Here is a 14,598-nt window from a genome sequence, read left to right on the forward strand (position 1 = left end):
CATTAAGGATAAATAGAAAATGCCCTACTGTTAAGAGCATAAGAAGGAAGCAACACACATATAATAGTTAAAATGAGTATGGAAACCTTCAAAACATTTGTATATGTACAGAAAGCTCACTGAATAATACATTTACTGTACCCTGCCAATTAAAAAACTTTCCACTGCATAACCCACTTCTACACATAGGCAACGTGGCTTTCCAATCAATGTAATGGGGTCTTTTGTGTTTGAGGGGCATAGATACACAATTTAAAATGTTATGAGTGCATTTGTTTAAACTGCGGGATTCTTTTCCTCCTACAGCAATACTTTCCAAGCTATTCATTCTCGCCGCACGGCCACTTAAAGAACAGGTAACAATTACAGCATCTTTTAGTAATGAGAATTAAAATAATGCAGTTTCATTTAAACACATGCTCAGTACAAAGGAAAAACGTAAGCAAAACAAGAGGAAAAGAACCAAGATTTACAGTAATAAACGTTTGGTAGTGGAAGCCGTGATAGGCTTTTACTGAGAGCTTTCAACCCAGAACAGACACATGCAAGGGCAAAGGGTACTGGACACTTTCCAAGGTGAAAAAAACAGCACAAACAAGGCAAACGTAAAACATGAAACCAAAATAACCCGAGCACTCATGCCACTCTGAGTCATTAACCGTATTTCACCAATCACTGAGACCAGTTGTGGAAGTTAAAAGGTCGCAGTCTCGCAGATTTATCCGAGCAAACACTTCAAGTGACTAAAGATTTTAAACTGTACCCTATGAGTAACGCTCCAAGACTTAGGACTCCTCGCTCGCTCCTCCGACACTTACCTGAAGTCATGGCTGGCCTCCAGCTTCTTTTGCAGGCGCGACAGGGCAAGGCTAGCAATATTTAAATTATGATCTGCGAGACAGCAACCTTTTAACTTCCTCAACTGGTCTCAGTGATTGGTGAAATTCGGTTCATGGGTCCCGGGGGGACTTGGCATGAGCCGGTGTCCCCCTGGGATGATTCGCGCGATTGGGATATCCCACGCGCTATGATTGGCAGTTGGGGAGTTTAGGGGAGGGGTTGTTCAGGCGCGGGGTGGGAGCGGGAGGGCGACGTCACTCGGCTGGAGTGAGGGAGCGGTGGCGTCATTGTTTTGACAGCTGAGAGAAAATTCCTGTCCGCGTTTTTGCAATTTATAGCGCTGTACTGGTATTTTGCTTTATCAGCGGAGGAGCGGAGCGGCCATGTCAGCTGAGGACATTGCCAGAGAAGCGGTGAGGGCGCTGGTGGCGGTAGGGCGCACAGACTTACTGCGTCCTGGAGCCACCATTGAAGGTGCTGAGGAGGCGAAGCGACCGAGGCGCTTGGCGGCGGTAGGGGTGAGTCGCGCTGTGGCAGCATGTATGCCCCTGTCCAGGAGCTCGTGGCAGGAAGGCTACGCAGCGCTCTGCATCTGCGTCAGGTGTGCTGAGGGGAGGTTAGGTGCTCCTTGTGCCACAGGCAAAGAAGAGATTGGGAAAAAGAAGCGAAAGAACCTGTAATAGTAGCAAATTCAGTCAGGAGCATTTTGCACTGTGTGAAGGGGCGATGTTTGACAGTTATGCCACAGGAGTCAGAGCGCCTGTACAGTTGCCAGGAGTATTACTTATACAGCAGGAGGCAGCATTTTCAGGAGGCTTGCCCCCAGTGAGATATGCCACAGGCCAGGATACCGCCAGAATTGACATAGCGCCTGAGACTTGGTCTGGGGTCCCTGTGACTGCGCTAGTAGATTATCCAACAGACAGGGATGAAGAAGAGGAAGGTCAGGAGACTATTTCTGGGGCTGAAATCTCTGGTCAGGGTGAGGCAGCCTTGACGGCACATCGCATGCAAGTTCAGGAGCGTGCAGATTTTTAGGAGGTTCTGCTGCCTCAATCTAGAGGGCCCCCGAGGCGCAGACTACAGGCAAGAGCAGGACAATGCGGACATGTCGGTATATGACTTTCAGGCAGCTGAAGGAGCTTTTTGGGACAGTGTTGGTGAAACAAGTTCTGTGTGGGTGGGGAGTAGTGGCGAGAGTGGGACAGCGATGTGGTGGCGGTCTTTCCGGAACCCAGGCCACCGCCGCGTCTTCCACAGGTGGAGTTTGAATCAAATATGGGTCCACGGCAGGGGCAGTGGGTATGGGTGAAACACGCTGAATTGCCTCAGAAGCCTTTCTCTGGAGTACATAAGGATCGGTTTAAGGGTAAGTTGAAGGCGGTTCCTAGCTCGAGCGGCGGGCACTTGGTAGCAGACTCTGGCTACAGGTCTGGGGCTCAGGGTTCTGTTCCTGTTATGGCGAAGCAAAGTGTGGCTTTGGGTACTTCACAGCATACCCGAAGCAAATCTGGTGCGGATTTTGGTTTATCGGCCAGGAGGTCGCAGCAGAGGCCTGTGTCCAATTGGGTAAGATATGATGGGGGCATTGGGGTTGGCTCAATGCCAAGCATAAGTTTGGGTGTTAATATGGTACATGACGATGTCATGGGGATGATGAAGGTATTGATAAGGAAAATGTGGATACTTCAAGGGGATGGGGTTTGAGGGAGGCAGCTCCTGGAATGGGCGGGCAAGATGTTGGGGTGAGGGGGGGGAGGTCATCTCACTTCTTCGAGTGTGTTTCAGAGAACTGGAGCGGTTTTCTCTTCAGATCGGGGACGTCATGGCGGACATCATCAGCGTGATGGTCTGAAGGAATTCCAACAAAGGGCTACACGGCCTTTGGTGAGCGCCCCACGTGTGGGGCCTGGGGAGGGTGGTACTGAAAGGATTGCAAAGGCTCAAGGAGAGTTGTGCACGGTGCCACAAGGTACACCGCAGCCAATGTTGGGGTCTGGGGGTCAGAAAGAAAGGGATGGGGGGGTAAGCCCTGTTTCGTCTTTAAGTAGTTCTTTGCAGAGTGAGAGTCAGGGGTGTGGTCGTACTAAATTACCTTATATGGGTGTGGCCATGCCCTTAGGCACGCACTTATCACAAAGGACGAGACAAAGAATTTGGAGTCATGACTATGTGGATATTTTCCGACTTTTACATAGAGATCTGCAGGCTAGAGAGGGATCGAAGGAGGAAGAGCTGGAGTTGTCCCGCCGCCCAAAGGTGCCTAAAACGATAGAAAACTGGACGGCTGCTTTCATAATATATGCAAGTGTTTATTGTGAGCGCTATCCAGAGAGGGCGGTGGCATTGTTCAAGTACATAGACATCATCAGGAGGGCACATTTGCAGGCGGGAGGCTATGCCTGGTTGAATTACGACGAAGAGTTAAGCAGGGACGGCTCTAGGCTCATGGCGGCCCTGGGCCGGGAGCGTAGGTAGGGGGCCCCGGAGGAGGGGGTCCGGGCGGGGCGGAGAGTGGAGGCCAGTGAAGAGGGGGGTCAGGGTGTTTGGAAGTGGAGCAGAGCCGGAGGACGCCAAATCCCTGCCAGGGGCCGCCACGCAAATATGTATTCATCCTCAGAGGATTATTATATTAAGGATATATATTGACGTGGTGGGCCCTGGGGTTTGGTGGCCCTGTGCAGGTGCACAGCTTGCACATGCCTAAGGCCACCCCTGAGTTTAGGGCCAGAGCGAGTCTGTTTAATGACAAACCATGGGGAGAGGTGGACCAGGAGTTGTGCCTCCAATGGATGTCAGGGCACCCGATATCAAACACGATCCATACGGCCAGTGGCCTCCCCATAACATATCGGCTCTTTCTTCAGCGTCCCGCTCCACTGGGGGCGGGTGGTTTGGGAAGAGGACAGTTGCCTACCACTGGAGCGTGTTGGGGATTCAATCGGGGCTCCTGCGTGTGACAATATTGCAAATTCAAACATGAATGTTCTCATTGTGGGGGTAGACACGCTATTTTCCAGTGCTTTCCCAATCAACACCAAGGGGACCATGGGAGGGGGCAGAGAGGACGAGGCACCCTTCCACCTCTTATACCAAAAGGCTCCTACCCCAATTAGGCTTCGAGCTATGCTGCACTGTTTAGAGGCCTACCCGGATAATACAGCAGCAGTTAAATTACTCTGGGGTTTTCGGTTAGGTTTTCGCATTGGGTACCAAGGTCCTGGTGTACAATGTTGGGCTGAAAACTTAAAATCAGCAAAGGAGTTACCTCATGTGGTCTGAGCTAAACTGAATAAAGAATTGGATCTGGGTAGAATAGTTGGTCCTTTTTCGCAGTGTCCCCTGCCTAATTTGATGGTCTCGCCTTTGGGAGTTATTCCAAAGAAAGCCCAAGGTGAGTTCCGGCTTATTCACCATCTGTCTTGGCCGGAAGGTCAGTCAGTAAACGACTTCATCTCGGCGGATGACACAGCGGTGTCATACGCCTCAGTCGATGATGCTTTGCGGATGGTATGCCTGGCTGGTATGGGAGCGCAACTTGCAAAATGTGATTTTCAGGCGGCTTTTCGGTTGTTACCCATCCACCCCATGGATTTTGAATTATTGGGCATGTATTTTGAAGAAGCATTTCATGTAGATCGTGTGTTGCCAATGGGATGTTCTATTTCGTTTCCCCTTTTTGAGACTTTTAGCAAGTTTTTGGAATGGTGTGTAATACAGAAATCTGGGCATGCAGCAGTTTGTCACTACTTGGATGGCTTTTTGTTTATTGGACAGGCAGGCAGTGAACAATACAAAAATGTTTTGGCTTGTTTTCAGGAGATGGCAGGTGAATTTGGAGTACCATTGGCTGCAGAAAAAAAGGAAGGTCCAACGACGAAGTTAGTCTTCCTAGGTATAGAGATCGATACTGCAGCAATGGTAGCTCGTTTGCCCTTGGCTAAGGTGCAAGAGATTAGGGTCTTATTGCAGGAAATTATTGGTGAGAAGAGGTTGCAACTCCGTCATGTCCAGCGGCTGCTGGGGTACCTTAATTTTGCCTGCAGAGTGGTGAGAGCGGGCATAACTTTCTGCAGACGTGTCGGTTTTGCTATGTCGGGGGCTTCCTTGCCGCATCATCGCATACAACTGACAAACAAAGTTAAAGAGGATTTGGTCATTTGGTTGAGGTTTTTCGATGAGTTCAATTGTGTGTCTATCAACTTTGTGGATGAAGACACGGTGTGGCAGGTCCATATTTTCTCGGATGCTTCGGGAGCCCAAGGCTTTGGGTTATTTTGGGAAGGGCGCTGGTGCGCTGAGCTTTGGCCGGCCCGATGGTTAGAACAGGGCCGTAGTATCGCCTTCCTGGAATTTTTCCTGCTTTTGGTAGCATTGCAGGTGTGGGGAGAGGAGTTCAGGGATCGCTGTGTACTGTTCCATATCGACAATATGGCAGTGGTAAGTCTGGTTAATAGGCAGCGAGCGAGAGATGTGAGGGTTCTGCATTTGTTACGGGCATTTATGTTGCAAATCCTTAAGCTGAACATTGTCTTTAAGGCCAAGCATATTCCTGGGGTGAACAACTCAATTGGCGATGCTCTGTCTCGTTGCAATTGGCAGAAGTTCCGGGAGTTGGCGGCAAGAGCCCTTCGACCATTTGGGACCTGGGGGAGTGAGGATTGCGGAGCTGGTGGAACATTCCATAGCTAAGTCCACGAGAAGGAGCTACCAGCAAGCGTGGTCTGAATTTTTACTTTATGCTTCGGATCTTGATCAGGATGGCACAGCAGTTGGAAGTGAACAGTTTATGTTAGATTTGTATTACATTTGATGGACAAGGGTTTGTCGCTTACAACGATTTCAGGCAAACTTGCAGGCATTTCATTTTATAGTCAGTTATTGTTGGGCAAGGCAGTACAGATTGGGTTTGTTTTTTGGAGGATGCTGAAGGGGTTTGGGAGAAGCAAAGTTCAGGTTAAATCTTTGAGGGAACTTATTACATTTGACCTGTTAAGACGGATTTTAGGAGTCCTGCCTAGTTGTTGTTATAACGAATGGGAATTAGTAAGGTTCAGGTTATGCATGATCTAGCTTTTCTTTGGTGCTTTCCGCATTTCGGAACTAATTGGGTTACGGCACCAATCTGGGATCCAGACATCAGATATAAACATCCTGGATGGGAACGTGTTACAGATCAGGCTGAGACAGTCAAAGATAGACCAAACAGGGGTTGGGACTTGGATAAAATTGGGAGGGAGTGGGGTGGTGGATTGTTGTCCATTTGAGGAGTGGGGGTCATTTTTAAAGTCAAATGTTTTTCGTTCTGGAACAATTTTTTGCCACAATCAGGGGGACCAGTTGACTTGTTTTCAGTTTGTCAGTACTGAGGAAAACTCTTTCAATGGTGGGAGAAAATCCAAAATGCTTCGGAACCCATTCCTTTAGAATAGGTGCTGCTACGAAGGCTGCCAGATTGATTTGGGGGAAGGAGGAGATACAACGCATTGGACAATGGAAATCTAACTGTTGTTACAGATATGTGCGGTTGTGAAATACATTCGCCCTTCCATGTGGTATTTTAGTTAATGTTGTTTTTTTGTATCACAGGTCGAGTGTTGGATTTCCCTCGGAAAAAGAGGACTTGGATTGTGGGACATTCAATAGTTAAATGGTCATCAGTTTTTGCCGAACAGCAAATCTGTGGACGGGGCTTGGGTTTGTATGGAAAGGAACATGAGGTGTTGTGGAAAGGGGTGGGGGGGATGAAATGGAATAACCTATTTCCCTTGCTGTCTAAATTGGCCGCTGCTTGGAGAATTCCAGATCTACTAGTAATACACCTTGGAGAAAACGATTTGGTGGAATTATCAGGCCTAACTCTTATAAAGCAAATGAATCTGGATCTGGCGGTGATTAAAAATAATTGGGTGGGAACAAGGGTTGTTTGGACTGAATTTGTTTATAGACATCAATGGAGAGGGGCCCGAGTGCATTCGGCGGTGGAAAAAGCCCGCCGCAAGTTGAACAGAGCGTTAAAAATTTTCTGCACAGCAATGGGCATAACTGTTCTGGCGCATGAGCATTTTTCAAGCGAAATGTTTCACTAATTCAGAGGAGATGGTGTGCATTTGTCGCAGATGGGGCAAGCGTTCTATCTTATGGAACTGCGGGATGCATTGGCCAAATTGTGGTGTGTGGATCTATGGTGTTCACATAAGGACGTTTAAAAAAAAAGAAAAGTACAACATTTTTCTATGACAGAAGTTGGGTGGGGCAGGAAAACACTGGGGTTTTCCTGGGTGGCGTATTCTTAGGGGATAGGATAGTCTAGAGCGGATTTATCCTTTCTCTCTGGGAGGTTGGGAGGGTAGGTCGGAAGGGAAAGGAAAAGTTGGAAGGAAAAACATTGGATTGGTATTAAAACAGTTTTGGACTGTTGGCAAAGAATAACATCATTTGGGGAACAGTGATGTAAAACCAATTGGGGGAAAAGGTTTTGAAAAATCATACAAGGTGTTCGTTTAATAAAGGTAATGTTTCGGAGTCTGTCTTTGGCTGTCCTAATAATAAAAGTGACCTTTTACGCTATATAGCAGAGTTGTGTGGAGTGTCCTTATTTGCGCGATGGGTCCCGGGGGGACTTGGCATGAGCCGGTGTCCCCCTGGGATGATTTGTGCGATGGGATATCCCACGCGCTGCGATTGGCTGTTGGGGAGTTTAGGGGAGGGGTTGTTCAGGCGCGGGGCGGGAGCGGGAGGGCGACGTCACTCGGCTGGAGTGAGGGAGCGGTGGCGTCGTTGTTTTGACCCACCCACCCGCCCTTAACTTCTAAGAGGTTAGGAAGGGTGTTTTCTGTTATAGATGTTATTTTTGTCTTTGCCAAAAAAAAAAAAAAAAAAAAGAAGGTGATGTCACTCTAGGGCAGTCTTGACAGTTCTCCTTTTGTGTTATTTGTTTGTGTAGGTGTGTTCTTAGGGGATAGGATAGTCTAGAGCGGATTTATCCTTTCTCTCTGGGGGGTTGGGAGGGTAGGTGGGAAGGGAAAGGAAAAGCTGGAAGGAAAAACATTGGATTGGTATTAAAACAGTTTTGGATTGTTGGCAAAGAATAACATCATTTGGGCAATGGTGATGTAAAACCAATTCCGGAAAAAGGTTTGGGAAAATTATACAAGGTGTTTGTTTAATAAAGGTAATGTTTCGGAGTCTGTCTTTGGCTGTCCTAATAATAAAAGTGACCTTTTATGCTATATAGCAGAGTTGTGTGGAGGGTCCTTATTTGCGCGATGACTCAGAGTGGCATGAGTGCTCGGGTTATTTTGGTTTCATGTTTTACGTTTGCCTTGTTTGTGCTGTTTTTTTCCCCTTGGAAAGTGTCCAGTACCCTTTGCCCTTGCATGTGTCTGTTCTGGGTTGAAAGCTCTCGGTAAAGGCCTATCACGGCTTCCACTACCAAACGTTTATTACTGTAAATCTTGGTTATTTTCCTCTTGTTTTGCCTACGTTTTTCCTTTGTACTGAGCATGTGTTTAAATGAAACAGCATTATTTTAATTCTCATTACTAAACAATGCTGTAATTGTTACCTGTTCTTTAAGTGGCCGTGCGGCGAGAATGAATAGCTTGGAAAGTGTTGCTGTAGGAGGAAAAGAATCCCGCAGTTTAAACAAATGCACTCATAACATTTTAAATTGTGTATCTATGCCTCTCAAACACAAAAGACCCCATTACATTGATTGGAAAGCCACATTGCCTATGTGTAGAAGTGGGTTATGCAGTGGAAAGTTTTTTAATTGGCAGGGTACAGTAAATGTATTATTCAGTGGGCTTTCTGAACATATACAAATGTTTTGAAGGTTTCCATACTCAGTTTAACTATTATATGTGTGTTGCTTGCTTCTTATGCTCTTAACAGTAGGGCATTTTCTATTTGTCCTTAATGTTCAATATATGTAAACAACGCACCACAGAAGACGAAGGAAGTGCCCACAATGTATGGTAATGGTTTGTTGTCTGCTTTTGATCGCAATAATGTGCAGACGGGGACGGGGCTTTCTATATTTCAGACTGCTACTGGGCCCATAACATTGGTCCAATCTGAGGGGTCATCAGACCTCCTTTTGTTGGAGTCTCCTGGCTGGCAGCAGTCAGGAGCCTCACACCTAGAGACAAATTCAGCAGAGGGGAAACAAAGGCTCACACCTTGTTAGCTCTTCAAACATACTTAAAAGAGGCAGCTTTTCACTCTTTTCAGGCTCTGTTTATGAGATACTCATGCACTGTAAGAATGTCAGATGTGTTGGTCTTTCCCAGTATTTACATAAAATAAATAGCATTTATATAGTGCTTACTATTCCTGAGGAGGCGTTGTAATAATTTAAATGTCACTATTTATTCTTGTAAAGCACTATGGGTAGAATACGTTTACACTGACTAAAGGCAACACTGTTTTATGTGTAGCTTACAAAAGTGCAAATCTACTGCCTAAATCAGGACGGATTCCCCTGCAAGAAATTAGAGAGAGCATGGAGAAAAGGCTATGATGATGGGTAAAAGCAAAAATATAGAGAAGCTATTAAAACATATCAATTAGAAATGAAAAAAAAATCAAGCCCATTTTTATGAGGAAAAAATAACAGCAGCGGCAAACACACCTAGGGAAATTTTCCAAATTACAAAATCACTCTCTAAGTGTATGGAGCCGGATTTGCCGCTAGCATCGGCCCAGACTAGGTGCAATGAATTTGCAGAATTTTTTAACAAAAAAATTCTAGATATCTATCACTTGTTCCCCCATAACACAAGCGTAAATAATGGAGAGCAGGAAGTTGACTCCACACATAACATGACTCCACGTCTAGAAAACTTCCCTACCCTGGACTTGGCCACACTATCACAAATCTTTGCGCAGGTCAAGTCGGGCTCTCCGCTAGACCCAGCACCATTGTCAAAACTCCGCAAAGTAGAAGAAATTGTCCTTCCAGCTCTGCTAGCGGTATTAAATTCCTCGTTATCTAGCGGGTTGTTACCCCAGCCTTGGAAACATGCCATGGTAAGGGCCCTTCTAAAAAAGCCCAATCTGGATCCGGAGATTTGGAGTAACTACCGGCCTGTCTCTTTGCTTCTAGGGAACAGCAACATTCTTGAGAAATATGTAAACAAACTTCTCCCAGAATTCCTAGAGAATCACACCTTGTTGCACACCAGTCAGACAGGATTCAGACCTAACCATGGGCCAGAGACAGCACTGTTGACAGTCGTGAAGGAATCCAAGGGTTATTGTACAGGCACTGGTGCTTTCAAGATTAGATTATGGAAACGCCCTATACTTCGGAACCACAGAGGCAACTATAAGGAATTTGCAGGTGGTGCAGAATTGTGCCGCTAGGCTGCTCCACCACACCCCCTACCGCCACCCTGTGAAACCTACGCTGAGGAAACTTCAATGCTGCCAATTGCAGAACGGATTAAATTTAAAGCTTTATACATAGCTCACAAAACCCGCTGGGAAACAGGCCCCAAGATAAATCAGCCTCTTATAAAATTCTACCAGCCATCAAGATGTCTCCGGTCAGCTAACCAGTTGCGGGCATCAATCCCTAAAATAAAGAGAGCACGATCAGGGGTATGTTCTCTTTCAATGCAGCTAAGCTATGGAACTCCCTTCCGGAGTAACTGCGTGCAACTGTTAACCACCTATCCTTCCAAAAACAGTTGAAAACGTGGCTCTTCCAGAGCCTGCCTCAATAAGGTCGTTCTTATGTGGGTACCTACTTGTTTCAAATAGCGCGGGATGCCTAAGGGTAGCCAGGTGCTCTACAAATGTTAGTTTATAATAATAATAATAATACTGGAAATGTGCTTTAATGCACTCATGATAGACATGTTAAACATATATGTGGGGGCTTAAAAACTGATGTCACTTATTATGATGCTACTTCCTGTGTTGTCACGGTCCGTGATGTCACACGCCATGATGTCACTTGCATAGCGATTAACTGGGTGAGTCCCCCCCACTTCTTTTTTTAGGAGTTGTGCTTTGGTTATAAATAAAGTATGTATTCATTTTTAGTGTGACTTTTCTGTCTTTGTTCCCTTTAATTATCAGTCCTGGATCATTCAGGCAGCCTTAGAAAACAATTAAAAGTGCTTTCTATTTATATTTGCTGTACGAAGTATGCACAGATAAGTCAGTCTGGGACATCAAAATAATGAGCTGGCAACCCAAATCATAAAACTGGAAGTTTTTTTTGCAGAATCAGCACATTATTTATTTCCTACACCCTTGATCCCTATTAATGCCTTGGTAGCAATAGTTTAACTTACATCTGAAACCCTACCTCGCCGTCAATAACATGCTGCGTTACTTCAATTGTCTGGGAATGCACTCTACATTTAGATAACTCACTGCTCATTCTCGCCCTTCACTTTCAAGCTCACCCTGCACTCACATCGATCAAAATGCACTCACACTGATCACCATGTACTCGCACCATTCACTCGCTGACCCTGCACTCAGTTATAACGCTGCACTCACAATGCACTTGCGCTGTTCACCCTGTAACTCGCCCTGCAGTCACACAAGCGCACTACTCACCCTTCACTCACCTACCCCCCTCACTGCTCAATTTGCAATCTCACTCAACTCAAACAATCCCATCACTGACTAACCATGCATTCTTTTGTCCCACTCTACACTTACATCCTCACCCTAATTCATATGGTCACCTCACTCACCCTGCTGTCACGCCTCTTACCCTACTCTCACACTGTTGCATCGCTCATCGTGCACTCACATGGGCATGCCTGCCACCCACAAAGCGCAGAGGGTTAATGTGCCTGCTACAAAGAACGTGTACCATGCAGATCACAGCAACAATGTTGAAAATAACAAGTTGTTCGAAAATGTATATTTTTTGTAGACAACAGTGTTTATAATGTGAGGGCACATAAGTCTCTTACTCCTCCCAGTATTGATGTTAATTGTCACCGAATGTGCAATATACATCTCCATTTTTGGAGATCAGGGATACGTCTTTACAATAACCTCTGTGGAAAAAAGGATGTGTCCATCACTATGCATAACCAACCCCTTAATATAGTATGCTTTACTCTCTTCTAAAATTCTATTGTATTCATCGGCAAAAGAGAAAGGAAAGTGATCGGAATCTTACTTTTCCCTTTAACAACTAATCATGTTATCATTTCCAGCTTTACTCTGAACATCCTAAAACACTTCAATATAGACTTGCTCAGACAGAGAGCTGTTATATGGGAATGGAGTATATTGGAAAAAAGGATGTGTACACATATTTTAAAAGTAAGCTTACAACTAACTACTATTTGTTTGAAATCGTTTGAAATCATTTCCCGCTTCAGCAGATTTGGATGCTTCTAACTAAAATGTACATGCCTTTGCTTTTCCAAGTTGCGAACCAACGCGAGGGGCTGAAAGACATCTTTTCAAATTATTTAGGTGCATGGGTTTTGGTGCCCCTTTGCCTGCGAGACTGTCTCTGGCCACCCTGTTACTTGCCCACCGTTTCGTGATGGGCTGCTATCTTCCCTCACACTTCCTTTCACAAGCAGTAAATTCTCAGCTCCTGTTCCATGCCAGGGCCCAGTTCTGATTCTAAGTGCTCTGCCACGTATCATGTTTGTCGAGCCTTATCCTTGGGATCTCCTCTTGCCAGGGCCTCCTGTACTTTCCCCAGGTCAAAATTGCTGCCTCATAGGCTGCCATTGCTGGATGGGAGATTGTTGCAACTATTAAAGGCAGATGCCATCCAGATATGTTTTACGGCATGGACAAAATGGGCTCCAGCACCTTTATGCGCAAGGCACTTTGAAATATGTGTGCCTTCATGAACAAACAAATGGTGTATCTATCTATACTACTATTATAAATAGAGAACTGTGTCCTTTGAGCCAGGTAAACTCAAAAAGTACACCACCAATCCAAACACCCAATACATGTTTGAAAACGTTAGGGCAAGCAGGAGGACATAGGCTATATACATTTTAAAAATAAACGCTATTTAGAAAATTTATATTAAAAAAATGTAGTCCCTCCAAAGTAGCGCCGGCCGCGACGAGCGTGCTCACGTCAGGAGCACTGGGAGGAGCAGCGTCCGAGGAGCGGCGGACATGGTGCAGGGGAGGAGCGGTGACCTGAGGAGCAGCAGACAGGCCAGCGGCGTTGCGAGCAGCGGAGAGGCGGACATGGCGCGGGGGAGGAGCGGTGGCGGACAGGCTGTGAGGAGCAGAGAGGCGAGGAGCGGTAAACTGAGGAGCGGTGGATCAGGTAAGCCTCCGGGGACAATGTCGGGGCAGGCGGGTGTCGGGCCGCGGTGAGGAGCAGAGAGGCGAGGAGTGGTAAACTGAGGAGCGGCGGATGAGGTAAGCCTCCGGGGACAATGTCGGGGCAGGCGGCTGTCGGGCCAGGCGGGGGACGGGGATCGGCTGAGGAAAGTTCACAAGATGCACAGATACTCCTGCTACCATTTGGGGTTACTGCAACACGCTGTAGTATGTCGGGCCAGGCGGGGGAAGAGATGTTGGGATGCACAGATACGCCTGCTACCATTTGGGGTTACTGCAACACGCTTTAATAATGAATAGATGCATGTGTGTCTTTATGGTGCACAGAGGCGAAAGTCAGAGTCTCGGGGGCATAACAATCACCACCTCATCTGTCTTCCCATTCACTGTCAGAATCTACTTGGTAGTAGACCCCACCACGAAGAGAGGTGAACGCACCTTACACTGGGGCAGCCGGGGGTCGGGGTAGGCGGGGGACGGGGCGGGCGGGGGCACGGGCTGCTGGGCAATGTCGGGGCAGGCGGGGGTAGGGGAAGCCTGAATGCTCCCGGACAAGGTTGGGACGGGCTGCTAGTTAGTTTTACTAAAAAGGTTTGCATGCTGCTGCTTGCTGTACTTGTTTTGGATTTACCAGTCACTTTGAAATATTTGCACCTTCGTGCACAAACCAAAAGGGCATTTGTTGACTAGCATGTTTGGGTTTGTCTTTCAAAGTTTCAAGTTATTGTCCATCAATGTCAATTCAAATTCAGATCCTTCATAGTTGTCCTTTGTTCTTCAGGCAGTTCCTGAGACAATAGGATCACTCCTTGGCATTGTTCTGATTGTTGCAGTTCCTGAGACAATAGGACCGTTTCTTGGCATTCTTCTGATTGCTGCCTCAGTTAAATAATCTGCTCTTGACAGTGTTGTTACAAATGGCTTATCTTATATGTTAAGAGGATTTCCCACTTTTCTCATTAGAACTTTGTCAAGACAATATAGAAGCATTTCATTAAATGTTGGCGGTTTCAAATCAAAATATACCAGATTTTTGGGTGGTGGGGCAAAGTGGTAGGTGGTGGACCCGTCCGCCAGGGTGGGGCCCCCTCCATGTGCTTTGCAGGGGGGCCCCCTCAAGTTTCGTTACGCCACTGCCTGTCCCATAGTGTTCCAAACTGATACAGCTTTTGTCGATGGAGTTAGAAAGAATCATACCCTGGGCCATGTGAAACCACTGTCAGAATCACTACTACTGATGTATTTGCACATGTTGTCGGTTGGCTCCTCCTCATCTTCCTGCAGAAAGAAATAAAGCAAAGCAGTGAGTTTTGTATACCCTGGTTAAATATTCCATATGCACATCATCTGACTTTCTTTACTTGGATAACATTTCACCTTGGATCATACTAAATGTGTGCTCATGGTTTTCTTGCTCTTCTTTTAGCTTACATTCTGAACCCACATACTATCCTTT

At 46.4% G+C, this 14,598-nt stretch overlaps 1 protein-coding gene across 1 annotated transcript in view; it reads right to left on the reverse strand.

Moving 5' to 3' along the window:
• LOC147747816 (uncharacterized) overlaps positions 1 to 14,598 on the reverse strand; it is a 54,364-nt gene that overhangs the window by 17,559 nt on the left and 22,207 nt on the right. The window contains exon 4 of the mRNA XM_086936365.1: positions 14,340 to 14,420. Within this exon, the coding sequence (XP_086792491.1) occupies positions 14,340 to 14,420 (81 nt within the window). The remainder of the gene's footprint in view (positions 1 to 14,339; positions 14,421 to 14,598) is intronic.

This window comes from Lissotriton vulgaris, chromosome 1_1 (assembly GCF_964263255.1).
Source record: "Lissotriton vulgaris chromosome 1_1, aLisVul1.2, whole genome shotgun sequence".
Lineage (NCBI taxonomy): Eukaryota > Metazoa > Chordata > Amphibia > Caudata > Salamandridae > Lissotriton > Lissotriton vulgaris.